We start from the raw sequence: 27,269 nt of genomic DNA, 5'->3' as shown, positions 1-27,269 counted from the left end.
TACCTTTAAATATACTGCTATTTTTTTGTGCCAATTTCTCGCCGCAAATGAAACATACTGGCAGGCCAGCGGCGTTGGCGTTTAAGGCAAACAAATCTGTCCATTCACGATTAACTCCTGTTTTCCTCTGATATATATATATTCATGTGGAATCCATTGCTAGCCTAGCTAGACTGGCCACCGAGGAATCGGTCCGTTCAGCAAAAGAAAAGGCGCCAAGCCGTCAGCGACGTCCGTACGACGCAATGACTGTGTCAACTGACGCATTAAAACATTTTTTTCTTCTTTTTATTCAGTTTATATTTTCACAATCAGATAATGTAAGAATCACTTACAATAATGATAAATTAAAACTAATATGTCAAAACAAAAAAAATGTAGTTAAGGTAAGATAAGATCAACTTTATTGTCCCGTAGGAATAATAATATAAGAAGAGATCATCCACTATGAGAGGTACGGAAGAGGATTAGGGCCACATCTGAAAAAATGTATTGAGTTCTGAGTTTAAAGTTAGGATTCTGAAAAAAAAATTCTGAATTCAGACTTTCATCTCAGAATTCTGACTTTAAACTCAGAACTCAAATAAATATTTTTCACGTGTGGCCCTAATCCTCTTCCGTAGAGAGGATATTGCACAGGCCCTGATTTATTTCCATATCATTTTTTTTTTTGTCAATGCCAGGGAGCCACTGGAGAGGGGCTGAAGAGCCACATGTGGCTCCGGAGCCGCAGGTTGCTGACCCCTGCCTTAACACATCATCTTTGTTACTGTGTTGGATGTGTGGTGAGGATCATCAGTGGTCATCTGTGTTTGCTGGGACAGAACACGGCTTCTATGGTGACAAAGACTTGGGTTTCAGTGAACATTCCTTGCGTTTTTTTCATCCTTCTCGTTTATCAACCTTATCAAAGTGCTACATCATTGTGTATGCCATTGGGCCTATAAAGATGTTTGCATAATGTTTTTACATATATATATTTTTTAATATTTTACGGATTGTTTGGTTGACATCTCAGCTAAAATTGAAGCTGTTTTTAACGCTTGCATCAGACTGTGACAAACCTGTTCCAATGAAATCAATTCTCAGCATTTCTGACTAATTAATTTCTCTAACAGTAGATCGGTACACTTGAAATGATTACTTTATTACAGTTTTATATATTTAAGAGAACGTTGGGAATACTGTGATGTTTTATCGGTCAAGCTCCCAATAAATAACTGAAAACTGGAAAGTGTAATGTGTGTGAAGTGTCAGTAGTGGGCAGTGCTGCTCAGGGAATTGTGTGCTGTGCGTTAAGGAAACACATGTTCCCCTAACACTGAACCCCACAAGTACAGTCGGTCCTCCAATTCAGTTAATGAAACTTACACAACAAGCTTTGCTGATACAAGTCTTTTCATATGAGAAGATAACAGGTAAGTAAGCCAGTGGTCTCAAATCTCAGGGTCAGGATGCCCTCGGTGGTGAAAGATGTACATTTATTTATTTAAAATACAATTTCCCCGTACATTTTGTGTCTCTTTGTAGTCGTGTTGTGTCTCTTTTTTGGTCATTTCTGTTTTCTTTGGGGTTGTTTTGTGTCCCTGTGGTCATTTGGCGTCTCTTTGTAGTCAGTTTGTGTCCCTTTGTGGTAGTTGTGCGTCTCTTTTTCACATCATTTTGGACCGTTATTATCACCATATCTGTGTCTAAAACGTTGGAAAAGCTAGAGCAGAGCGTACATACATAACTCAAGAAGCTTAAAGACATAACTTGATAAAGAAGGCGATTAGATATAGTCATTAGATCTGAGAAAAGTCTTTAAGTTACATTCATTGAACTTAGGTCAGGGGTATTAAACTCAATTTCACTAAGAGCCACACTGGAAACTAAGGATCACATCAAGGGCCAGACATGTTGACTTTATTCTTATGCTTTTATTTAATCGAAAAGGTCAGTTTAGTTTAATTTATAGAACTGTTTTTGTGCAATGTAGTGCCGTTAAAAAGTGCAATATTTCCCTCTGAAATGTATTGGAGTTGTATAAAATATCGCAAAATGGAAATGCATACCTCTCAAAATCGTATATTTAAGTGCAATACTTGCGAGTGAGTTGAGTAACGGTTTAGGAAAGGAAAAGAAATATTTATGTAACACAAAATTGTTTTATTGTCTTCAGACTTTTGTCTATTTTTTTTTTGTGAGATGTAAGTTTTACCTCTTTATATGGAAGCCCATTTCTGCCAGGAAAATAAAAATAAATGGATGAAATTGAAATAATCATGGTAGGTTGAAATGATCAGATACTAAATTAAGATTGTGACTTTGAGTCAAATTTATAATAATAATAAATAATAATTTATACTTTATTAATCCCGCAAGGGAAATTACAATGTTTTCACTCTGTTGTCAGAGTACACATTACACACAGGCCTGAAATACCAGAGGTGGAAAGTAACAAAATACATTTACGGTTTTTCAAGTAGTTTTCACGCCCGCAACCGCTACAGTGACGAATGATCAGCATTTAGACTGCCTACCATGTAACTAAATAACTTTTACTTAAAGTACATTTTAAATGAACTACTTATTACTTTTACTTGAGTACTTTTTCAGATAGGTAATTTCACTTGTACTTGATTAATATTTCATCAAAGTATTGGTACTTGAGTACAATATTTTAGTACTTATTCCACCTATGTGAAATATATAATAATAATATAATAAATACACACACTCAGTACCTGTTCATGCACTAATGGAGAGATTTTGTGTGTGTGTGTGTGTGTGTGTGTGTGTGTGTGTGTGTGTGTGTGTGTACGTACGTGTACGTGCGTGCTTCGTTTTGACTAGATCTAGCAACAGCTTAACTTTCTGTGCATGTGAGAATAAAAGCACATAAGATAAGAATCCCTTTTTGGCCACTATAACATACGCAAAGTTTTACACATTTAGTCATTAATCAGAGTTTAGGCAATATTTTATATTATAAACAGCTTGTATATTAAACCAGTGCCAGTGAAAAAGTTAATTGTGACATACCGGAGATTGTCGACAATCTCCGAAGATGACGATTTGCGCACGAACGAAGGGGGCCAGTGAGTGTGTGTGTGTTTTCTGTGTGCGAGTGTGTGTGTTGAACTGAGCGGAGGTGAAGAAGAGGAGGATGAAGCTGGGAGCGGAGGATGGGAGGAAGAGTGGAGTAAGAGACAGGCTAGCTGTGTGTGAATGAGTGAGTGAGTGAGGAAGAGGAGAGGAAGGTCGTCGGAGGGACCGAAAACAAAGACTTGCATATTTTGGGGATAACCTCCGGAACATTACTAACTGAAACTTTCAACTTTTTACCCGCCACATCTCGGCTTGTTGTGTCCGGAGCCGGCTTTGTTTCACGGCGGGGGTGTCTACGATAAATGAAGGAATAAAATAGATCCCCATCGACCTTTTTCTACCCAAGCAGGGAATACCCTGGGACTGCTTTTGATAAAGGTTACAAGAGAATGGCGGCCAACATGTACCGAGTGGGAGGTAAGGAATGTTTTACATTTTTAAGACACCCCCCCACAACGTGATTGTTCGTTTCGACAGCAAGGTGGCTAGCTAGCCGCTAGCTGTCTGTTCGGTTAGCCGCTAACTAATGCTAGCTCTTCCTAGCGTCTGTACGTCCGTCCACTCTTGCATGGAACAACGTCAAATATATTAAAACCTCAAACAATGTAGCTAATGGGCAAATGTAAATAATTCAAACACTATGACTTAGTTTCAGCTCCGTTGTAAGCCAGAAACGCTCCGAAATTCGGCATGAATATAAATCACCAAACAGTGTTTATTTTTTAGTAAATATCAACTTTTTAAACGGATATCCCGAGTAGTGTCCAACAAAAACGTTGAGTTAACGTTACCCCACGGCGGGCAGCTGCCAAGCAGCATGGACCGGTTGTGAAAGTTGGTATTTAATTCGAAATAAATGCACCCTGCATGATAATAGAGTTTGCCGAATTGTATTTGTAGTTGCAAGTAAGCGAAGCAACCGCAATTTGTCACATTTTGGACGTGGAGTCTGTACATATGGTAACTTGACGTACTGGAAGTGAACACCGTGCTAGTTAGCATAAACTGCTAAGTTAGCTAGCTAGCTGTTGAGAGATCAGCATTCAACACATTAAAGACGTATGGGGTAACATTAGCTAGCTAACGTTAGCTAAAGCGGGTCCGCTAGCTTTGTCGGCGGGGTGGGTTAATTTCATATATCACTTCATGTGCAACGGGTAGCGTTAGCTAACTTTGATTGTTAAATTTTGTTAGCTTAGGGCTACGTACTGTATGTAGTTATGTGTTAGCCGATGTGATTGCTTCTTGAAATACTAACGTCAGCAGGTTAGTAGTTAAGTTTATAAAGAGTAACTACTACATTCTAACGTTACCGTTTATCAGTAACGTTAGTTAAACGAAACACCGGCAAATGAAACACGTAACTATAAGTTAGCTAACACTAACGTTACCTTGCTACTAGCGTGTCTGTGTGAGATATGTCATTTTATTATGTACCGCTACTTTGCCACTGGATAGAAACCGTAGCGTCTTAGCAACATTAAATTATAATATACAATTACCATTATCTTCCACAGCATCCCGTGACATGTCAAGTGTGTGTATGATACAGTAGCATGTTGCAGGTTGCCTAATTAAGATTTCACCTCACTCGTTTGCTAACACCGGGTTTCCAAACGTCACCATTATTGTGTGGAGAGAAACGAAACACCGGTATAGACGGCTAGCTAAATCCACCGAAATCCACCGAACAGTTTTATCGATCCTGCATTATGGACGAGTACCTGTACTCTTCAGTGGATGTTGTGCTGTCGCCTCGTCTTTTTAGTGCTTGTGACTAACGTTATTGTCTGTAACGACGTTAGGGACCCGGTGTTCTTCTTTGAGTCTGAGTTTGACAGTAAAACAGAGTCTTATTGCTAACGCAAGAGTCTGTGGGCTATTTAGGTCATGCTGATTAAACACTACTCTGCAAAATATGCTGCATAAGTCTGTGCTTAATGTTATATACAATGTACGTTGCGTTATAATAGTATACTACAATGTAAACGTGTTTGTTATAAAGTTGCATCGTTTTTTGCATTGTGCATCATGTTTCAGTTTGTACACTGGTTAGTATGATGCTAATGATGAGTCTGGAACACATCTACAGCAGGTAGCAAGAGCAACTTTCGTCGGTGTTAGAGGCAGACTGGTAGAATGGGCTGATATTGGTCTTTTTTTTTGAAATATCAGGTATTGATAATTCAGAATTCTGTTTGTTTTTCAATTCATTATTAAAAAAGTGTAGCCTAATGCATTTTTGTGGCTTAATCTGCATAAAACAACTTAAACAAAAACATTAAACTAGGATTTTAATGGATTATTTCAATGTCCTGTGATGGTAAAACAATGCTGTTTCAAGAGCTGTTTCCCAGTGAAGATTACTTGTGTAGTTTTCAGCCTTTCTTACATGTTAAAATATTTGTGTCTGAACTTACCAGACTGTTCTCACTGTTTTGTTATTTGCCTTTACCCACTTAGTCATTGTATCCACATTATTGGTGATTGTTTAGCAAAACACTCATTGTGTTAATATTTTGTGAAAACACCAATTGTCAAGTCAACCCTATAATATTGCCTCAATATCGACATTGATGTATTTGGTAAAAAATATCGACTTGGGCGCCTGGGTAGCTCACCTTGTAGAGTGTGCGCCCCATATGTAGATATACTCCTCGACGCAGAGGCCGCGGGTTCGACTGCGACCTGCGGCACTTTGCTGCATGTCATTACCCTTCTCTGTCCCCCTTCATGTCTTCAGCTGTCCTATACAAATAAAGGCCTAAAATGCCCAAAAAAATAATCTTTAAAGGTCCAGTGTATAACGTGTTTAGTTGTTCATTATCAAAATCTGTGTTAAATTATCTTTTAAAAAAATCGACATGTTTGCTTTTATCCATATTGCCCAGCTCTACATTGATATCTCTGATGTTTAGGTCCTTAATCTAACTAAGGATATAGTTACTTGGGTATATTTAGGTTTGTTTTTTGTGCTATTGCTGTCCAGTGCACATGTTAAAACAATGTGTGCATTAGACCTGTCAAGATGGACAGATACAGAGGTTTGCTGCTCAGAGCTGTTTTCAAACTGTAGAGGACTTGTAAAGTGTCTCTCTTGTGTACAGTCAACATGCATTCTGCGGGAACTTTGCATAGATGTAGTCTTACCCATTGTTGTAGAGAGCTGCTGGGTCTCTTAGGCAAAGTTGTACTTTTTGTACGATCACGCGTGTGCCGTAGAATTTCCACCGCAGGAATGCAGTGTGATGTGGCAAATCAAATGTTACGGTGTAATGCTAAGTCTAGCCTGGGGCTGGGCGATATGGAGAAAATCAGATATCACAATATGTTTGACCAAATACCTTGATGTCGATGTTGTGACAATATTGACAATTGGTGCTTTCGCAAAAATATCTTCACATTTAGATTTTAGATAAATAACCATCATCATGTGGATATGACTAAGTGGTTAAAGGCACATAATAGAACAGCTAGAACAGTCTGGTAAGTTCAGAAAGTGACATCACTTTACTGTAATGCAGCCTTTGAAACCAGGAAAAGACTAAACTTACCATGTAACTTTTATTACGATTCTTCAAAATGATATCTAGTCTCCTATCACGGTATCGATATAATATTGATATATTACCCAGCCCTAGCCCATGATATATTGCAGTTAGCCACAAGCATGTGATTATGTGATGACTTAGAATTTGATTTTTAAGTAGCTCGCACAGCAACGGGTTAAGTTGTTTGGCTGTATAATGCAGAAACAATAAAGAAACAGATATATTTACTTGCAATGTTTTTAGACTTTAATCTGTCAGAATGAGTTCATATTTGTAAAGCAAGTGTCCATGGATCTGTTGTAGCAGCTGACTGGTGCAGGCGGTTCTGTATGAGCAAGCGCCTATATTACCAGTCCTCTAGAAGCACACAGTGTTCAGCCTGCATGTAAGATCTTTATCTTCCCCAGAGATTAGTCAAAGGGCTTCCTCCTCTTCATTCAGCCTCAAGCACCCGGCACACTGCGCCACTCAAGCCGTATACGTCCACAACAAACACTCAAGCTGCCTCAGCAGACACATTTTTTTCCTACCCACTGAAACTTCCCAACATTAACCTAGAACCAGCTGATCCCTGTATCCCTGACGTGATTATGCCGATTGTCAGTTTTAGCTGAGGTGTGTGGGGTTATTCTTTCTGAAGGGTAGATAATGTGAACCCTCTGAAGTCCAGTGTTGTTGTTTTTCCCCGGTGGATCATTGATCCATCAGCAACCGTGCTCATTGATACACTAAGCTGTCCTCGGTGCTGGTGGAACAGGATCATTCTTTAATTTGTCCCACTGGGCAAGAAGTAGAGATGGAGGGCTGGAATGTAAAATATGTTCACCATCTCTATTTCGTTAGATCTAGAATCAGTCATGTCTGGCACATGAGTGCAGATCCCCTTTTTGGTGCTTCAGCCAGTGTTATGTAATGTGGTGCTGTTGTGTTCCTACACTGTGAACAAGGAGGTGATGCTGTTCTGGTCGGGCTCCTCATCAGTGTGCTAAGTAGAGCACGAAATCCTCTCCCTGTCTGAATCCTTCCTTCTCCGTCTCTGCTTGTGATGATGCATCAGAAACCCACTGATATCCTCCCAAGGCACTCTGTCCCTGCTAGTGGGAGGACCAGATGGAGCTTGACGTGAAGCCACACGGCTGTGCAGAACTGCATCAAACGCCACAAGGAAGCACTGTGTCTGTGGTAGTTGTTGGATGAATGAATAGCGAGGTTGATCAATATTTTAAAGGCTGGAATCTCTCAGTTAAAGCTGTCAGCAACTGTTAACCGCTGGTATTGTGAGCCTATATTCCTCATTAAATGTGAACATATTTACCAAAAAATAATCAAGTAATTACAATTAAGTCGATTACAAAGTACAATGACCTCTTTTAACTTAAGAAGCAATTTAGCCAACTGTTAAAATAAATTGCTGATGTGTACCAAATAAGATTAAAATGACCAATGCAACTCCACCTTGCTGCAGTGTTACATGAAAGTGTTGACATGGCTAATGTGAAGCTGTTTGAAGGGAGTTGTAAATGGGCATCAGTGACTTGTAGAGCTGGGTAAACAAATGATTTAGGTTTGATTGCAGTTTTCAGTTGAATGATGTAATATTGATTTATGCAAATCCTGAGATTGACCTTTGCACCCATGCATCTTCCCAGTAAATATGTGTGTACATTTGTGTTACGTGTAGGCTGCAGTCATTTAAAGGACAATTCCGGCGCAAAATGAACCTAGGGGTTATTAACAGATGTATACCCACTCTCTGGGACATGTTTTCATGCTAATCAAATGTGTTTGTAGCTTGAAACAAGCTAGCGCGGACCGCTGATTAGCTTACAACGCTAGTATTCGGGGCACAGGGAAAGTAAAAAGAAATCGCTATTTTGTACCACTAAAAAGGCTCAAAATATCACCACACTTCAACGGTAGCATAATGAGGGTCCCTTACAAAACACTGCATGTCTTGGGTGTCGCGACGCAACAGGTCCCACTCCGTGCAACACAGACACTCCTGTTCGGTGGCCATAGTGTCACAATGTCTGCAGGTACACCACCAGTTTCCCAAGGTACGAGACTGTGTTGCAGCATTGACTACCGGTAGCTCTCTCTCTCTCTCGTAGCCCTTTCACGGAGCTCCCGCAGCGCTTCGTTCAATAAACTGTCTGTGCACTTACAAAGTTCTCAATGCTTCGGTTAACATTTAGGGACCCTCATTATGCTACCGCTGAAGTGTGGTGATATTTTGAGCCTTTTTAGTGGTATAAATAGCGATTAGTTTTTACTTTCCCTGTGCCCCGAATACTAGCGTTGTAAGCTAATCAGCGGTCCGCGCTAGCTTGTTTCAAGCTACAAACACATTTGATTAGCATTAAATCATGTCCCAGAGAGCGATCGAGTGGGTGTACATCTATTAATAACCCCTAGGTTCGTTTTGCGCCGGAATTGTCCTTTAAATGGTACAGTTAGTGGGTGCTGCATGACGTGTCAATGGCCTACATTGTGGAAATGTATTGCAGTGTGCACGAGACAGCCTTGCATTTGGTGGAGTTCATTTGGTTTTGCTCTGAAACGGTTTTGCACATGTAGACATAAACATATAGATGTGTCAGAAGGGAAATGTGTTTACAATTTAGCCTGAAGTGTGGACAATGACATCTGATGATCACAGGCATTTGCATTTACACGTGGTGTCACATGTTCTTGTTATCTTGATTCTGCCTGCATTGTCATCAATAATACAAAGTAGGTAAGCAGAGCTGGTGGACTTGTCAGTACACATGGAGTGTCTCAAGTCCAGGGAAGTGGCCCTGCTGTATGGGCTCTACTTATTTTTGCTTCGCAGAAGGAGGGCTAATCTGTAGCTCGAGTCGACCTATGAGCTTGTTGGGCAGATCAGATGTCATTTACACCTGGTTGGAGATCTGATCCCAATGTAGGCCAGACTGAAATGCATTTTGATCTGATTGCAATCCACTCTTTGTGCTTTTACATTTTTGCTGTTCGCGATTAAATATCCAGACACGAATGGGATGTTGGTGCCCGATGTGTCCTCCTGGTTAGTTTCCTAGTTTCTTCAGTCTGTGGCTTGAGACACAGGCTGTCCACTACACTATGTCCTCAGTCCTGCAGGTTTACTTCACCAGTGTCATAATAGGCTTCACTCAGTGTTTGATCTATAGTCTTACTGACACCTGCCTTCTGAGTTTGATCAGTTCCCCTTTTGACTGAACTGACGCCATTGTTTGGAGCTGTAATTCGAATGAATGTTGATTGCACAGTAGAAATGGAAAGTCAGAATTAAGCCGCCTACACACGATCGGCGGTAAAAGCGCTCTGCGCCGTCTGTTCCATTGTTTTCCTATGAGGAGAGCGCTGCCGCCCAGCTACGTGCAGCGCTGCCCTTGGCGTCACTCGCTGCTTGGAATCGCCGGCGAGCGCTGTGGTCAAAGTTGAAATAATTTGAACTTTGACCTTGTTGCTGCTGACCTTTTCAAGGCGCAACCAATTCTAGAACGTATACCTGCGCTGCACTTTGCCTCTCAGCTTCGCGCCCTCCCTCAGTTTTGCCGCGGATCATGTTGGGTATCATTTGGATTTTAACGATACTGATTTGCTTACTGATTCCGGTTCTTGACGATTTCTGGTTCCGAAACTTTGAGGGGCGGGGGTGAAAACGGATCGCATGCTTGATTCACAAAAACAAAAAACTTTTACACAATTCTTTTTTTAAAGATTTTTTTGGCCATTTTCGGCCTTTATTTTGACAGGACAGCTGAAGACATTAAAGGGAAGAGAGAGAGGGGGGGGGAATGACATGCAGCAAAGAGCCGCAGGTCGGAGTCGAACCCGGGCCCGCTGCATTGAAGAGTAAACTTCTATATATGACACAATTCATATTCATTCACAATTTATACAGTCTCTATTCACTTTATACAGTTTATGGAACCTGTAAATGAATTTCATACAGTTTAAAAATAGAAAATAGGGGTGGTACGGTTCATGAAAAAAACACCCAAACTGCTCGGTTCGCTTGTCTCGGTTGGAGTGTGTGTGTGTGTCTCATGGTTCGTCAGTACACTGTTAATGTGCACTAACCACTTACTGCCGTAGTGCCCACTTTATACACCTATGTTAAAACACTTGCTGGAAACGACGAGGGGGATGAGCAACATGAACGCAACACATGGCAGCTGATTGGACGAACGCGTCACGTGGTTCTTGCTGCTCCAGAATTTCAAAACAGACTCTAATGGCGTCTCGTTCTGAATACGATCTCGTATTTTACGAAAGTAGTTCACCGAAAACTGTTTCTGAAAACATTTTAAGTGAGAAATAGGCCGTACAGTTGCTGAATCTGTCTGCTTTTTTGATCGACAAAGGTCAGTTTAAAAGATTTTCGTCAGATTTTGAGAGGCGCCGAGCCGACCGCTCCTCAGTGGAGTGTGGAGTGCTGCTGCTGCTCTTTGGCTTTAGCGGCAGACTAGAACACTTATAAGCGCATATGCTGCCCCTGTCAGATCAGGAAGAATTATATCATGCAGAAAAAAGGTTTTTGAAAAAGTGTTTTCAGAATTTTGGCATCAACTTACTTGGCACTGAAGTATTGTTCCACATGACATCCCATCTGCAGGCTGCTTGCTCATCTGACCATCATGCTGCTCTTGGCAAGCCTACTGGCCTCTTGACCTTTTGATGCGTCTTGGAGAAGTCTCCTCAACAGACACAAGCTTCTCTACATAACCAACTTCACCGTATTTACACCAGAGCAGAACCTGAACCATTAATACAGGAAAATAATTTCAGCTGCTGGATTTGCTCCAACTAGGCTGTTGGATGTTATGTGGCCTTATGGGTAGTATGGACGGTATTAGTTTGAGACTTTTCTTTTATAAATTACATTTTAACCACATTCAAATCATTTCATTGGTAATAACTGCCTAGTTGGAGTATAAGCTGGGCCAGTGCTGTGTATGTGAAGGATTGCTTGTGTTCAGCAGAATGGGCTGTGAAGGAGGCTGAGGCCAGCACACACTTCTACGTACAGAATATCAGTGAATTAATAGATCTCAATATTCAGTAAACTAAGACTGACCTCTCAATGAGGAACACCATATAGCCTTTCAAGCTGAAAAAAGCAGATTGACAAGTTCACAGACTTCTCAGTTCTAGCAACATTTAATTTTGGCATGTTTGGCCTTTTATATATATGAGAGAGAGAGAGAGAGAGAGAGAGAGAGAGAGAGAGAGAGAGACCGAAGGTTGGACTCAAACCCTGGGCCGCTGCAGTAATGACTGAGCCTTAGTACCTAGGGCGCACGCTCAACCAGGTGAGCCAACAGGGCCCCCCACATTTAATTTTATGTTGTAACATGAGTAGGGCTGTCCCAAACGATTATTTTTTAAACAATCTAGCGACTATTGTTTCGATTAGTCGACTAATCTAACGATTAATTTTTCAATTAGTGATTATTGTCCCGTTGCTCAATTATTAACAATTTACACAAAACAAATTCCAATAAGGTCCAAAAAATGCGATGGAATATGCGAGATATTTATGCAATTTTTTTGCGATGAAATTGCGGGAACTTGCAAAAAACTGCGGTTTCATCGTGGCTTCATCGCGGGGTTTGCAGCTTTTTGATGATGTTCACGTCGTGTAATTACGTCACTTCATAACGTTCCCATGGCAACAGGGGGAAATGGCTGCTCTTGTGTGAAGTAAACGCACGTTTTTCAACTTTCTGCTAAGATATGTGGGACTTTTTGCAACGAAAATGCGGGGATTATGAAATCATGCAAGCCCCGCATATTTTGCGCGGAAATCGGCAATTTATGTGGCGAAAGTGCGGCGTATTTCAAAAAATGTGGCAGATCCTTTGGCAGATTATGCATTGAATTATGCGATCGCATAATCACGTTTTCCTGGAGGGACTGACTAACACTGCACTGTTCAAGTAAAATGAATTTGTAGTGCAACCTAAAGCCAGATGCAGGCTATCAATCCAACAACAAAATAAAGTCACTTTCAGGAGGAATACAAAAATAAAAACAGAGCAAGTGCAAAAAGAGTAGCCTGTATTTGCTTTTTTTAACAGTAGTAGGTAAAATAATGAATAAGCTCTTCTCCCTTTAATCTTACAGTAAAAAAAGTGCAATTTTAGCAACATATGGAATCAGATGTATCAAATAAATCCAACAATAAAACAAACCAACATTTCAAGTCACTTTCAGGAGGAATACACAAATAAAAAAAAAACAGTAAGGGAATTATGAGCCCGAGCTCGATTTTTTTTAAAACCCGACAATTTTTTAATACGTGGACCGTTATAACTGACGTTATAAAGGACTCGTGAGATATCTGAAACAATCTGGCCTGGTTGCGCAATTATCAAAGACAGTGCTGCAGATGGGGGGAGACACGATTTAGCACAGTTTACCTCACTTTACCTCTATTTGTATGCTCCTTGGTTAACAATGTCATTGCCAGAAGGCGTTAACATGGCGTGTAACCCTAAAGCTGACTCTCTTACTCACAGACCACCCACTACGTCACATCAGACAATATGAGCAGCTGTAAAGTATTATCTAGGTCCACAGTAACCTGTGATTTTAGAATCTATAATCTAAACGGTGTGGGGGTTTCTAAAATGGCTGAAGCTCTGCCAGCCTGGCTGTCCCTCCACCGTCGGCAAACCTCATTTAACAAATGTTGAGAAGATTTGGAAAATGTTAACTCACCTTGTCTGTTTGACTGACTGAATAAAAACATTTTCAATTACTGTCTTTTGAAATGAAGAATGTGTTGACAGAAACCATTATCGACAAATTCATTTTTATAAATAATGTAGGTGGGTGTTCATACACCAATATCAAATCAACGCAACACACCACAACTAACCTACCCTTGTTCTCTTATTCCCTTATCACATTTTGTGAACTGGCCTGTATTCACTGTTCTTATCGTCCCCGTGTTCTGCTAGTCTTTTGACTCGCAATAAAAACGAGTATAGGGTTAACTTGAAGGAAGAAAAAGAATAAAAATGTAGTTCTGTTGACTTGATCACATTAGAGACAGACACAGAAGACTGATTCATTCTTAATTTTTTAGGGGAAAGAGTTTCCCTGGGAACTCCCTGTACAATTGTGATAGAATTGCTGCTGTCCTTAGTGATGATGCACGTCACTGCTAGGAATTATGACAGTGGTGTTTCCTGATGTGTCAGGAGGCCCCTGTGTGCAGGCTCACATACTGTAGAAGACAGTGGATGCATGTTTTTCGACATGTCCTACACCACCAGTGTAGTGTGTATTACCCGTTTTAGGTCATATAGTCAGGTTTGCATCCAACCTTTACCCAAATTTTACCTTTTTTAAATTCTAGAATATCAACAAAAGAAAATGTGAATGACTGCATGTTTCCACCCACTACCGTTACATGAATATTTGGAGTTGGGCGCATCCGGATAAACAGCTGGTGGTGTTAATTCTCCAGCCGGGTGCCATTAAACCATTACAGAGAGAGGACACAATGAGATGATATCATTAAAAGAGCTCCAGCTCATGTGCTTGTGGTTCACTGGCTCATGCTTTTTCTTACATATAGATGCTTTTATAAACACTAAATAAAACGTAATTACTGTATTTTCTTCAATACACCTTTCCTACAAAAATGGGGAAATAAATGATTCACTCCCCTGTCCAGTTAGTGCCAGTTCAGCATCCCACACTAAACTCCTATATCAGTCCACATTAGTCTGATGGTTTACCCATAAAAACTCACGTTTTAATTAGGCATGAGAATAAGATTCTGACGGTATGATAACCTTCAGCAAAAATATCACGGTATTGCAGTATTGCAATTACAGCTTTAAAATGTATTATTTTTCTTTTCTTTTCGGGGAGACCTCTAGCTCACCCAGTAAGAGCGTGCGTCCCATGTAGGCTGCCCGAGTTCGACCTGCGGCCCTTTGCTGTGTGTCATCCCCCATCTCTCTCCCACCTTAACATGTCTATCCACTGTCACTATCAAATAAAGGGGAAAACCCCCAAAAAAATCTTTAAAGGAAAAAAAGTGTATTGTATTTTTTTTTTTTTTAAATGTCTGGGTAAAAAATAACAACATTCTTTTGCCATTGAACACAATGTATTTTATTTTTTAAACACACTGCACACTGGCAGGGAGAGGGATTACTAAACTGCAGTCTCTCTCCTTGACCACTCATAAAAAAACAGCGGTGTGACAGAAAATGTTAGTGGTTTTGAAACCATGACTTTTTCAAACAGCGCTATACCTTCAAAGTGGTAACTGGCCCATGCCTAGTTTTAATGCCTTTGTTCATTTTCACACAGTCAGAGAAAGTAGAAGAGTGTGTGATAGTTAAGTTATAAAACCCTAGCACACCACACGTCTCTCCTGCTGGGCTGCTGACAGCGCTGTCAGCCCAACACTCAGTCACACTGCTCAGCAGTAGAGGAGCTTGTAGAAGCGCCTGGTTCAAAAGTTGTAGCAGAATTGACTGACATTCAGCACGCTGAGAGCGTCGGAGCAGCCAACAAACCCACATTGCCCTGCCTTGTGCTGTTCGACTTAGTTTTGTGGTTAGGCCATTTTGAAACAAGACTTGGTTTGTGAAGTGTACAGCCTGCCATGCTGTTGCTTCTGCATTGCTCTGTCAACAGTGATGAAGCCAACAAGACAATTAGTGATTTGACTGACAAAATGTGAGTCGACTCGGGGTCTTCTCTACTGATGACTCGTATGGACTTCAAGGGGGGCAGCACTAGTAGTTACTCTACTTATCCAATTAGTGTCAGACATCTAACAATGGCACAAATGCCACAGTATTTTACGGGATGTTATATTGCCGTCATGTTTGACATCTTCAAACTTTAAGTCAGTTAATACTTCTGTTCTCTGTGGTGTGCCATTTCCCACTTCCGGTTTAGGCGCTCCACTAACTTGAATGGGGATTAAAGGTTTAATTGTGGGGCTCTTCTAGACTTTCCAAATGTTACCGGATCGAATGGATCATGTTCTGATAGTGAAACAAGTCATTAAGCAGGGGTTGTAACGCTCAAATAAATGTCTTTCGCCATGTAAGTCTATGGGGAAAAAGTCTATTGGGTCCAGTGGGCGTCACGTGACCGGCCGTGAGTTACAATTCCACTGTTTGGCCCGAATGTTCAACTTGCTTCAAGGCACTTCCTTGGGGCCTGGATCATATCACATGAAGTCAGTCTGCAGCCTGGACAGAAAACTTACTGGAACTCATATTACACCAGCCCATTTATTAAGCTGGCAGGGTCTGGTTCTCCTAACAGTGTCTCAGTGTTGTACGGACAGACTTCCAATTAGAGCTGTGTCCGTTTAAATGGGGTCCTGTCCATCAGGTTAGCCCAAACCTTTTCAGTTTTGCCATTACAGCCACATAACTGTCCAGAGGAGACCTGAACCATCGGAGAACACACCTGATGCTGATGTAAAATGTATTGTTAGAAAAATATTCACTATACTTGGTATTTATTTTATGATGTACATTGATATGCATATTTCACTGTAAACACAAAATGAGTCTAATCTTTTTTTCTGTTTTTTTCCAGATTATGTGTACTTTGAGAACTCCTCCAGCAATCCTTACCTGATCCGTAGAATAGAAGAGCTTAACAAGGTGAGTTGTCTTTCTTCCTTCAACCTCATATTTCTCCATTTGAAATTTGTTTTTATAGGAATACTCTGTTCTGATTGGCTGCAGGGTGTTCATGTAAACATGATATAGGACACCTACTAAGTAGTTCCAGTGTTCACTGTTATAAAGTAATGTTCCAAAGTAAACGGGGTGTGGGGGAGGGGGATCTGAATATTTAATTTACAATACCTAGTGCAGTCTTTCAGTGCCTCGTCCTCTGAACGCTACAGGATGGTGTCTTTAAAACACAAACTGTAAGAAGTAAGTTACACTGCCCCTCTAAACTCACCTTGTAGGGGTGTTAATGGACCATTTACTCACGGTTCGGAATGCATGTGAACCGTGGATCATTTGCAAAGTTTAATCATAATAGTATAAAATAATTTTTTACTGCCTTTGTTACTTAAAGTAGGCTGATAAATCTTTATGGAGGGTTTACGTGAAAAGATACAGGCAACGCAATTTTCTGTTTACGTGAACTGTGCATGTCAAAATCCGGTGCTAATATGGCATTTCAATGCTACTTAAAAATCTGCTCTGTCCTCTGATGCTCCGAAACAGACGTTGGAGGCAAAAGAAGCATCGCTGCATGGGATGCTAGTTAACACTAACGTTACACTTGGCAGCAGGTAATGTTAATGTTAGCCTACCGTTAGCTAGTAGCTGGATAAAACATGGTTAGCAGCTGACAGTTAAATGGTGTAAAAGTGTGTCTGTATTTCACTGTAGAGGATTCCAACACTGGGACGTTCAACAACCTGCTGCTACAGCTATGAGCTAAAAGACACAAACTAGCACTATGGTCACTGCTGTTGTCAGAAAAACAACACAGACGGGACTAAATGGTGCATTTACTTGAAACTGGTCAACCTTGTGGTGAATTCAAAGTTATTGTAAAATACCCTTTTCACATCAGTTTTTATGTTCTTACCATGTTGTTTCCGTTAAAAATCCTGATCTTGCAGTCAATAATCCATTCACAAGTGGTGATCCACAGCCACAGTTCATCCATTTTGTCTGCCAGAAACGGAACATTGGCAAATAAAATGCTGGGTAGTGATAGACGATAAGGAGTTGGCTTTAGCCCAGCCCTTAGCCCTCTTTCTTTGTTTACAGTCTCTACCTGGCCTGAGCAGTGTTGTAGGCTTGTCTCGGTCCCAGACAAACAGGTCTTTATTTCAAACCACACCTGCAGGGATATCTCTAAACTGCCTGTGCATTGTCTGATTTATTTGCATATTTACATCAATGTCAGCCAAACCGCTCCCTCACTTTAGTGAGAGAGATGTGACAGCAGAGAGTGGAGACCGCTTCTTTAATGAATACATAAAGGCTGCTTGCCTGGCCAGCACATGGCACATTACTTTAACCGTTCTCATTTTGAGTTTGAATACACAGCAGGGCTCAACGCTAACTTTTTAAAGTGGTTGGCATCAGCTTTTGGTTGCCGAAATTGACAATACGGTTGCCATGTTTCAAACTGCCTATATTTGGAGCAGTTAATGTCTTATGTAACTATACCACACATTTTAATAATGAAACAATGAGATAATGGCTTGCAATATAATTTCCCATCCCTTTCAAATAAGGGTGCAACGGATCACAAAACGGACGGATCGGATCACGGTTTTGAGTCACGGATCTAGTCAATTTTCGGATCAGCACAATAAAGGGGGGAATTTAAATGTAATAACTTTTTACAAGAATTACTTCTTTCACCAGTAAATTGCTGTTAAAAGACAAACAGATGAGAAAGGGTATTGGAGGAGAGTAAACGTAATACAACTTTTTTTCTGCCACATGGCATCGTTTTGTCATTGATTGCCACTTTGCAACACAGTAATACAGCAGAGACCTTATTGATATTGATTGATTTCAATATTGATCGATCCAACATCAAAGATTCTTTTGTGCCTTGAAATAATGTTTCCAAAATCGTTTCAGTGGTTTATCAACTAGTTCGAATGAGACGTAAGAATAATGGTAATGGTTAATTCCGCTTCCAACCTGTAGGGGGACCGAAGAGGAAAAGTGCATTAGTGTTGCTTTAAGGTTAGCCTACTATAAAGGTGCTGGTTGACAAGTAGCTAATGCTAATGCTTGGTCTATAACGTTAGCTAATTCTTGGTGGGTAACATAAGATTACGACGTCGTTCAACACGCTCAGTTATTTTTTAGTACGATTGTTTTGACCCCGGTTAACAACTCTGGGCTAACCCACAAATTCATCAGTAACGTTAACTGTATAGATAGGCAACTAATCTAATGGTAATTAAGCCAGCTAGCACACCCCTGTCTGTCTGCCTCACTCTCCCGGCGCTGCAAGGCTTCAGTCTGGATGAGAGCTGACAACAGCCCCGGCCAGGGGACACATCCACAGTTAGCCCCCAGCCAGCCACTCTCATTACACAGCAATCCAAACCCAGTCAGCGCTTAACTCCGCTGCTAAGGACGCTAACGGCAGTTTACTGAACCGTCGGGAAACAGACCCAGGCACCCGAGTCAGAACAGTGGCCATTCGTAACGTTACACCTCCGTTAGCGTTACTGTCGAGCCCTGCACAGTTGCAGATCAAATATAACTTTTTAGTTAGTTAATGCAAGTTTAGCATGAATGTTACCTTTTGTCTTAGATTTGCCTTTGTGTGTTTACGTTATTGCAATCAGTTGATAACACTTTTTTAAATATAAAAACTAGGGCTGTCAATCGATTAAAATGTATCTAATTAATCACAGAGTATGTAATTAATTAATCTAAATTAATCGCATACATAATTTTTGCCCGGTGCCTTAACCGATACTTTTTAAGAAAGTTAAAAAGAAAAGAAAAAAAGAAGGCTACAGTCGGCAACATTAAAGAAGGCTTGTTTATTGCTAAGGCCATATGGTCAAAATTAAATGATTTAATAATAATGTAATAACTAGAACAATAACTTATTTCACTAGTAAATTGCTGTTGAATGAGAAAAACAACTGCTAGATGGGAAAAGGGCCTTTAACAACAACTTTGAATGCACCACGAGGCTGTAGGTTACCAGTTTCATTGAACGCACCGTCTGTGTTTTTCTGACAACGGCAGCTGCACATTGTTACATCCCTCTGTTGAATCCTCTACAGTAAAACACAGTCACACTTTACACCGTTTAGCGTTAGCTGTCAGCATTGTAACCGTGTTTAATCCAGCTACTAGCTAGCGGTAGGCTAACGTTAGCTGCAGCGATGTTTTTGTTGCCTGTAACGTCTGTTTCAGAGCATCCGAGAGAAGCGCAGACATATCAGTGGCACCGAAATGAGGCACCGAAATCCACGTTGCTATTCAGTCTGGTAGATGCAGGTCATGAAGGCGCCGGTGCCATATTAGCACCGGATTTCAGTACCCAACCCTATTCAGGAAGAAGATTTTTATAAGTAAATATTCCAATCAATGATCCAGGCAGCGCGTTCTTGTCTCCCTCCTTCATTTTACAGTCGACTGGTGGCTAGAACGGCTCCGGGTCAAAGTTCAATATGGAATGGATTAATCTGCGTTATTTTTTTTAACGCGTTATTTTTTTCTCAGATTAATTAATCGGAATTAACGTGTTATTTTGACAGCCCTAATAAAAACTTAATAATTGTACGCACACTTGGTGATTCGCTTTGCATGCAGAGCCTACATGTCACGCACTAGCAACAAACTCTGTATCATAGAACCCTTAAAAGGATGTAAATTACACTATATCATGAATCATTCTTTAATGTATAAGGCAACATCAGACTTGACATTGCTTTCCTAACTTTGTAAAACAAAATGTAACAAATACATAGACATTGTTTGTGGAGGCTCAGGAATTACAGGCTGACTGCTCTCAGTTTCAGTCGTGGCGTCTGCATCTGTCCAATAAGACACATTTCCATGGCTATTCATTTAATAACAAGGTACCTGGTAAATAAACATCGCAACTTAAATTTCTCGGAACACACGCACCGGAAAGTAAACAGTTGATCAACTTTTTTTGATCGCAGAAGCACGTTTGCACAACTTAAACAGACAAATTAAAATGGTATCATGCCGCAGCCACTTCGCTCACAACCTGTCCTGCTGGATAATTTTCTTGTTATTTATTAATAAGTCATGCGTGAAATAACGTTGCCTCCAAACAGCCCCCTTAGCTACTGTGTGTGGTCAACTGCTGTCCGGCGCGTTGCTAATGCGTTACGTAGTACGGGCATGTGTAACCAGACGTAAACATAGAATTGAATAGCTCGTGCTCCAGCTATTTGAGTCAGTATCGGTTGATAGCTGTATCGAATCGGTGCACCCCTAGTGGTTACTGTAATCACAGGACAGGGGTACAGGAGCCACTTATATAACGGCAGCAGCATATGACACAGGCTTGTTTCTCAGTCAAGGATTAAGCTCATTTATATAACACTCTTACATTGAAGGGCTTGTGCTGAGCACCAGGAGGACTGCATTGTCCTGAGTGCTAATGGGGGGAGAGGGAGAGGGAGAGAGAGAGAGAGGCATGTGGAGGGGAGAATGTGTGTGCTGTTGATGCTTTCTTTCCTCTTAGGATCACAGTCAGTCAGGGTCCTCAGTCCAGGGAGAACGAAACCCTCATAATCTTTCAAACCTGAAGTACCAAGGGGGGGGCTTCATGATAATACCAGTATAAATCCTATTGTGATTTAAATTTGTCATATCATGATACAAACTGTGGAGGAATTGGTTCCATAAAAAGGAAAGACTTTCGCTTTGTGGAAGTGGTTTGATGACATTAACCTTCAGAGAAAAGAGCAGAGGGGCTACATCACATTTAAAGTCCTCATACACTGTCATCTCCTAACTAAACTGAGCGGGGTGAGGAAAATCTCATCCCACAAGCCGAGGACAGCAAACTCTCAAACACAAGGCTGAAGTTAGTTTGACAATCACCAGCTGGACACCCAATGCGCTCTGCGTCCAGTTGAAGTTACTTTAGTGTTAAGTATTGACCAGCTGGACCCGATATTTCAAAGGGATCCACCAAACTAAATAGCTTCTTTTATAATTAGACCTGTGTTTACAATCAGCAGTGTGTTACTAACTTAGCAGTCACTAATATTGGTCATGGAGGCGACAGAATGCAGGGTCGTGAAGCCCCGCTCCCGCTGCTGCACAGAGAGATGTATGATACTTTTTTCACAGCTTGTTAATATTGAACGTAATATTGAGCGTGTCCAAATCGGTTCGATGCGTGTCTTTGGGTCCCCAGCAATTCACCCGCCAAGTGTGAAGCAGATCGGAGGAACGGTTCTTGTTATATGTGAAGAACAAATAAACAAACAGAGATTCCTTGCAATAGTTGAGATCTAGTAACATGGCAGTGTTGCTAAAAAAAAAAAAAAAAAAGTCAGACAGATCAAACAAATTCACGTTTAGTTGTACCTCCAAAATAAAGTGGTTTAAATAATCTTTTGTTTTGTAAATTGTTGTAGCGATGTTGCTGTGTTTCTAGATCTCAATAATTATTTTGAGTGTAAAGTTACCATAACTGATTGAAATGATAAAATAAGAGTTATCAGACTACCTAATATGGATATTTTATTGTGATTAGTGAGTGGTAATTAGAAATGGGCAAAACACCCTGTGGCAGCCTACAGTCGCTGATGATTAAAGTGGCAATTTATTTTTGGCTCTCTCAAATAATGTGCCAAGAATCAGAACTGATATAAATCAAAACTGAAACTGGAAACCGTATGAATCAAATGTAAATGATACTGAGCACTAGTTTGTGCCTCTGATTAACCCTTAGCATTAGAAGTGAATGGAACCATGTCAATATGGCCGGAGACACAGAGAAATGGGTTGGTAGCTGCAAAGGCTCAGACCTTTGACAGCAGTTATAACGAAGGTAGTTATACCATTTCTTTATGATAAAGGCAACTTGTAACCACTGACTCTCCATTTACAGACAGCCAATGGAAACGTGGAGGCGAAGGTGGTGTGTCTGTTTAGGAGGCGAGACATCTCAGGAAACCTCAACACCCTGGCTGACAGCAATGCAAGTAGGTAGCATCCACGGAGCCCAAACCTTATCTCGGCTCTTGTTTTCTACAGCGTGAGAGCAGGTATGACATGGCTCGCTGCCTTTAATGAACCTGCTCCCCATTGTGTTTCACATAAAGCCTCAAAGCACCTCTTCAGCTCATGTTGTAAATTTCACTAAGGCCTGCTTCTGGGGTTAAAGTCAGCCCATCACTTTTGTGTAAGGCTCAGTGCTGAATCCTAGTTTAGAGAAAGAATAGTTAACGGGACAGCTGTATTTATTGTTCATTTAAAACATGTTGAGTTGTGGTTATAATAATTTTACATTAATCAATATTTATTGGGATTTGAATATTCATTTAAAAAAACATTCATGCAGGCTGAAATTCACTGTGGTGTTTTGTCTGTATTAAGCCGCTAACAGTAGCTAAATGTCGGTTAGCTGCTAGCTAATTTATGCTGCGTTCTTGGCTGAGATGGACAACATAGTCCATCTCAGCCAAGAACGGAGAAATGTTGAGTTACAAGTGAGCAGTCTGATGTGTGTAGAGGTCTGTATGGTTATACTGTATCAGCCTGGTGTTTTCAGGCGATTTGATAAAGCTAGTACGGCCGTTCATAACGCTAATGCTCTAGTGAGGCGCTGGCTGAGCATTCATTCACAAACAATGCGTCGGTCATCAGACCGTCCGTCAGACAGTCCGGCCAAAAACCCCTTATTTCCATTTATTTTGAATGCCTGCAGCAAAAAGTTGAGTCCAATTCAAATTTTGGAAAAAAAAGCAACCCAACGTCACCCTGCAGCGGACAATCATGTAACCGGAGATCAGACTCGTCTGTCCGTTAATGTTACAGGAAACGGGAAATATCACTGTAACAAAAAAGTTAAAAACACTATGAAGGTAAAAAAAACAAAGAACAAGCACTGAACTCCCGAGGCGTTTGTGTAACAATAGGTGACACTATGGACTGTTCATGTTACAGCGCTGTACTTGGTTTAACATACTTCTGTTTAGGTATATAATATATAGGGCTATATGAGAAGTAGCATTGATCACTTTGAGGGGTGGGATACGTTTAGTCCCCACCGAGTATACAAATAATTCAACAGAGATATGTAGACCAGAATGGAGAAAATCCCACGTATTTCCACCCCCACCCCCAAATCACACCCTGGATATAATAATGATGTCTAACTATAATTTTTTAGTAGTATCGTCTCAGTATGTGGTGTCTGCCCGGCCCCCTCCACCCCGGCCTGATCCAGCCTATGAGACCTGTCTCCATCTCCGTCTTGTGTGTGATCAGAAAGCCAAGGAGGAGAGGGGGGGGGGGCGCTAATGGCATGCAGACTACTGAAGCCTGATCACATCCACTCATTACCCCCACCCCAACGCCAGCTCCCCCTCCCTCCTCCTGGGCTGCAGTGCTCCAGACAAAGACATATATACACACACACACACACACACACACACATACACACACCACCTCAAAATGGATGCATTACTCCTGCTTATATTCTGATTGTACTCCGCACCTCAAACGGATGCTATGTGTTTGTACACTGGTCATGTGTGGACAATTCTAATAATAACGCTGGTAATTTCATCATGTGTTGTTGTGTCTGCTGGCACCATGGGCTCTTTTAAACGTTTTATTCATTGAAAGAGGCCGAGCCGTCTTCTTTACAAACATGGCTTTGTCTAATTTTGATTTTGTAGGTGATTCAGTGAAAGGGCTGATCCAAAATGAACTTAACCGACACATTTATGGCGGTGTTTGTCGATATTTTAATGCCGCATTTCTTAATAGCAAAGTATGAAGTCTCCAAGGCTAGCAAATGCCTCGTTCTAACCAATTTTCCTACAATCTGAGACAGGTGGTTATAATAACGATACTTTGGTTATCTTTGCTAATCTTATCGTCATGCGCTGATCATCATTTACTAAAGTTAGTTTATTTTTCTCTGCTGTATCCAGTTACAGAAAGCATCATCAGTCTAATGACTTGTTTTTAAGCCAAGTAGTTAATCTCATTCTGGTTTAAATTTACAAATATCTGGTTTAAAATTGTTGCATTTGTCCACTGCAATATTGCTTCTAGGCATAACTTTTTTTTTTTTTGGTTCTGGTTGGTTTGTCAGTTGAGGTCATGGGTTGATAGGGAATTTATTTTATTTTTAATTTTTTTCCCCAGTGGCAGCAAGGGATAGGTAGGAATTATTTTCATTTTTTTTTCCTTTACAGTAGCGATGGATACTCTTATTTTTTTAGAACATAGCCTACCTGTTACTACATGTACAGATGTCGCTTATAAATTGAAAACATGGTGAGGCGTCATTCAGGTGCATATTAAAGGAGAATTCAACCCGTAGCTCTGTTGTTTATAAATGTGGAGTGCTGTCATTAGCGAGAAAAACTATCAATCAAACAATCAATGCTGCCTACACCGTGTTATCCTCCTGCTAGAGTTAGCACCCAGGAGGCTGAAACAGGGCAAGTTTTAAATGTGTTTTTAGCCTCTAAACAGGTTTGAAATGCCATTACAAGTGTCTACCCATGTGCAGTTATTCCTACCGAGGGAACACAGCGAATCTGACTGCAGTAGCTGTGACAGAAAGGCATAAAAGTTGTGTTAATCCATACCTCTGTTTGTTTCCTGGTTTCTGGTGAAGTCAACACTAGTCGATTGCCAAACTCATCCAATATTCCAAAACGTATTTTTCCCCCAAAAACCGATTTTTCCGTGGTTATTTCCATAGTAATGACTGTAGCAACAAACTGTAACCTGACACCGCACCGCACCACAGCTCAGCCTGCAGAGTGGCCGGCTGGAGTTCAAAAGTTCAACAGCTATCGTGCAACAATCTCATTGTCTCTCCAGTAGACATTTTTGTTGCCGTCTTCGTGTAACTCGCCCTCCTTTTTCACACTCGGATGTTGTTTTTTTCCGGTTTTGTGTGACTCAAAACAGCATCAGATAGAACCAAATTGATGGTGTTTTTCACCAAAATGATTTTTGCAGGAGTGGCTCACAATAACCTCAGACTTTGTGTTGACCAGTGTTGGGCAAGTTACTTCCGAAATGTAATACATTATAGATTAATAGTTACTGTCATTTGAGAATAATTAGTTATATTCCAATATTACTGTCTCTGAATTGTAATGCGTTACACTACTTTTGCATTACTTTTGAGTTACTTTCACCAAAATAACAGCGGAAGTTTGACTTGGCAGCTAGCTTGTTAATTTCACCACCAGATCAATAGTCTCCTCTTTTATCCACTTTATACATCATAGATTAGTTATATTTTGTATAATTAATAGGTATATGCAAAGTAACTTAAGCTATAAAAATAGATAAGTAAAACTTACAATAGGCAAGTAGGAGAAAATTAAAATACTCAATAAGTACCTTACATTGTATTGAAGTACGGCATTGTTGTAAAAATGTTTGTTTAAAGCACTTAAATAAGAAATTCATGTTTAGTTTGAAACAGTCTAAAGGAAATGGTCAATTATAGTGTGATTAAAACTCATTATTTACAGTACTTGATTTACAACTGATATGTGAAAAGGTACACAACCTTATTTGTTTAACAGTAATTTAGTTTTACTGCGAACTGTCACAGGAAGTGCTTTTATTTTGAAGTAGCCTACACAGAAGTTGTCTGTTGTGTACTCTTGCTAGTTTACTGAGATGAACGTGAGACGCTAGATGCAAAACATGTCCGTCACGTTTAAGTTGTTCACTTTCTTGTGTGTAAAACTGCAACATATTGAACAGTAAACGGTCACAGTAAAATACAAGCGTTTTTGGTCGTCATTCGAAGCCATTCCACTACAGGCATAGTCTCCACGGCTGATAAAATGCAATGATATTACGCGTAGCAAGCCTAAACATTAATTCACGACATGTTTCTATCTGTCAGCAGCTCAGCCTCACTGCTGTCCGCGCTGATGTGCCGTCACCTGTTGGGACACAGATGTTGCAATGTTGGTGAATTCTTAAAAAAACAAAGTGCCACTAAATGTTGGCGTTAAAATGAGTTGTAACTCGCGTTACTGAGGTTGTAATGGGTATAATATTACCGAAATTGAAGTAATGCGTTCTATTACTGCGTTACAGCAAAAATGAATACATTACTGTAATTGCGTTACTTTTGTAACGCTTTACTCCCAACACTGGTGTTGACTAGGGGTGAAACGGTACACAGAAGTCACGGTTCGGTTCATACCTCGGTTCAGAAATCATGGTTCGGTACAATGGAGGGAAAAGCAAAACAAAAATGCAGAAGAATTATTTTTTTTTTATTGTGCATGTCTCAAGCTGTACCACCTAGTGTCATACAGTCTCTCGCCTGAGCTAGCTGCAACAGCCTGAGTGTATAAAGTAAGATGTAAACTGTAAACAATAAGTACCCCACAGCATCTCCAGACTCCAACTGGAACTTGTAAACAAAATAAGACAATCAGCTATAAAACTGAAAATGCAGCATCTCTTATTTATGAAAGTGCAAATTGCATAGAATAATAACAAACAAAAAAATTCTACTTAGGTGAGACCTTCCCCCACAAAAGATAAAAGAAAGTATTCTTGCTATTAAGTGCGACAGGCATACCTTTCTAGTTTCCACTCTGCCACGACCTCCTGTAGCTTCTCAGCTAGGTGAGTGCTTGTGTGCTGCTCATACAGGGGCCGCGTCTGTAGAACTGACGATTTCATTTCCCACTTATGAGCGGTCAACCGTGAGATAGCTTTCCGTAGCACGCAAAGTCCAACCATCAGTCGTTGGTGAAACGGAGGGTGCAGCTGACAGCTCGTGCTCCATCAACGTCCGTGTTTGGTTGTATATGGAAGGGACTACAGTTTGTCTCATGTGTGGACGGGGTGGCATGTTGTGACGAGGTTTGAGTACATACAGCAAATACTTGAAGCCAGG

At 40.6% G+C, this 27,269-nt stretch overlaps 1 protein-coding gene across 2 annotated transcripts in view; it reads left to right on the top strand.

The window, feature by feature from the left end:
• The first annotated feature begins 3,104 nt into the window (after positions 1 to 3,104).
• mta2 (metastasis associated 1 family, member 2) overlaps positions 3,105 to 27,269 on the top strand; it is a 40,642-nt gene continuing 16,477 nt past the window's right edge. Inside the window, exons 1-3 of one of the 2 annotated variants that reach the window (XM_078275644.1) lie at positions 3,105 to 3,507; positions 16,233 to 16,300; positions 22,254 to 22,347. In XM_078275644.1, coding sequence (XP_078131770.1) covers positions 3,480 to 3,507; positions 16,233 to 16,300; positions 22,254 to 22,347 — 190 coding nt within the window. In that variant the 5' untranslated portion in view covers positions 3,105 to 3,479. The remainder of the gene's footprint in view (positions 3,508 to 16,232; positions 16,301 to 22,253; positions 22,348 to 27,269) is intronic. The other variant, XM_078275643.1, reaches the window with a different exon arrangement.

Source organism: Sander vitreus, chromosome 19 (assembly GCF_031162955.1).
Source record: "Sander vitreus isolate 19-12246 chromosome 19, sanVit1, whole genome shotgun sequence".
Lineage (NCBI taxonomy): Eukaryota > Metazoa > Chordata > Actinopteri > Perciformes > Percidae > Sander > Sander vitreus.
This window is presented reverse-complemented; position numbering and strand designations above follow the sequence as displayed.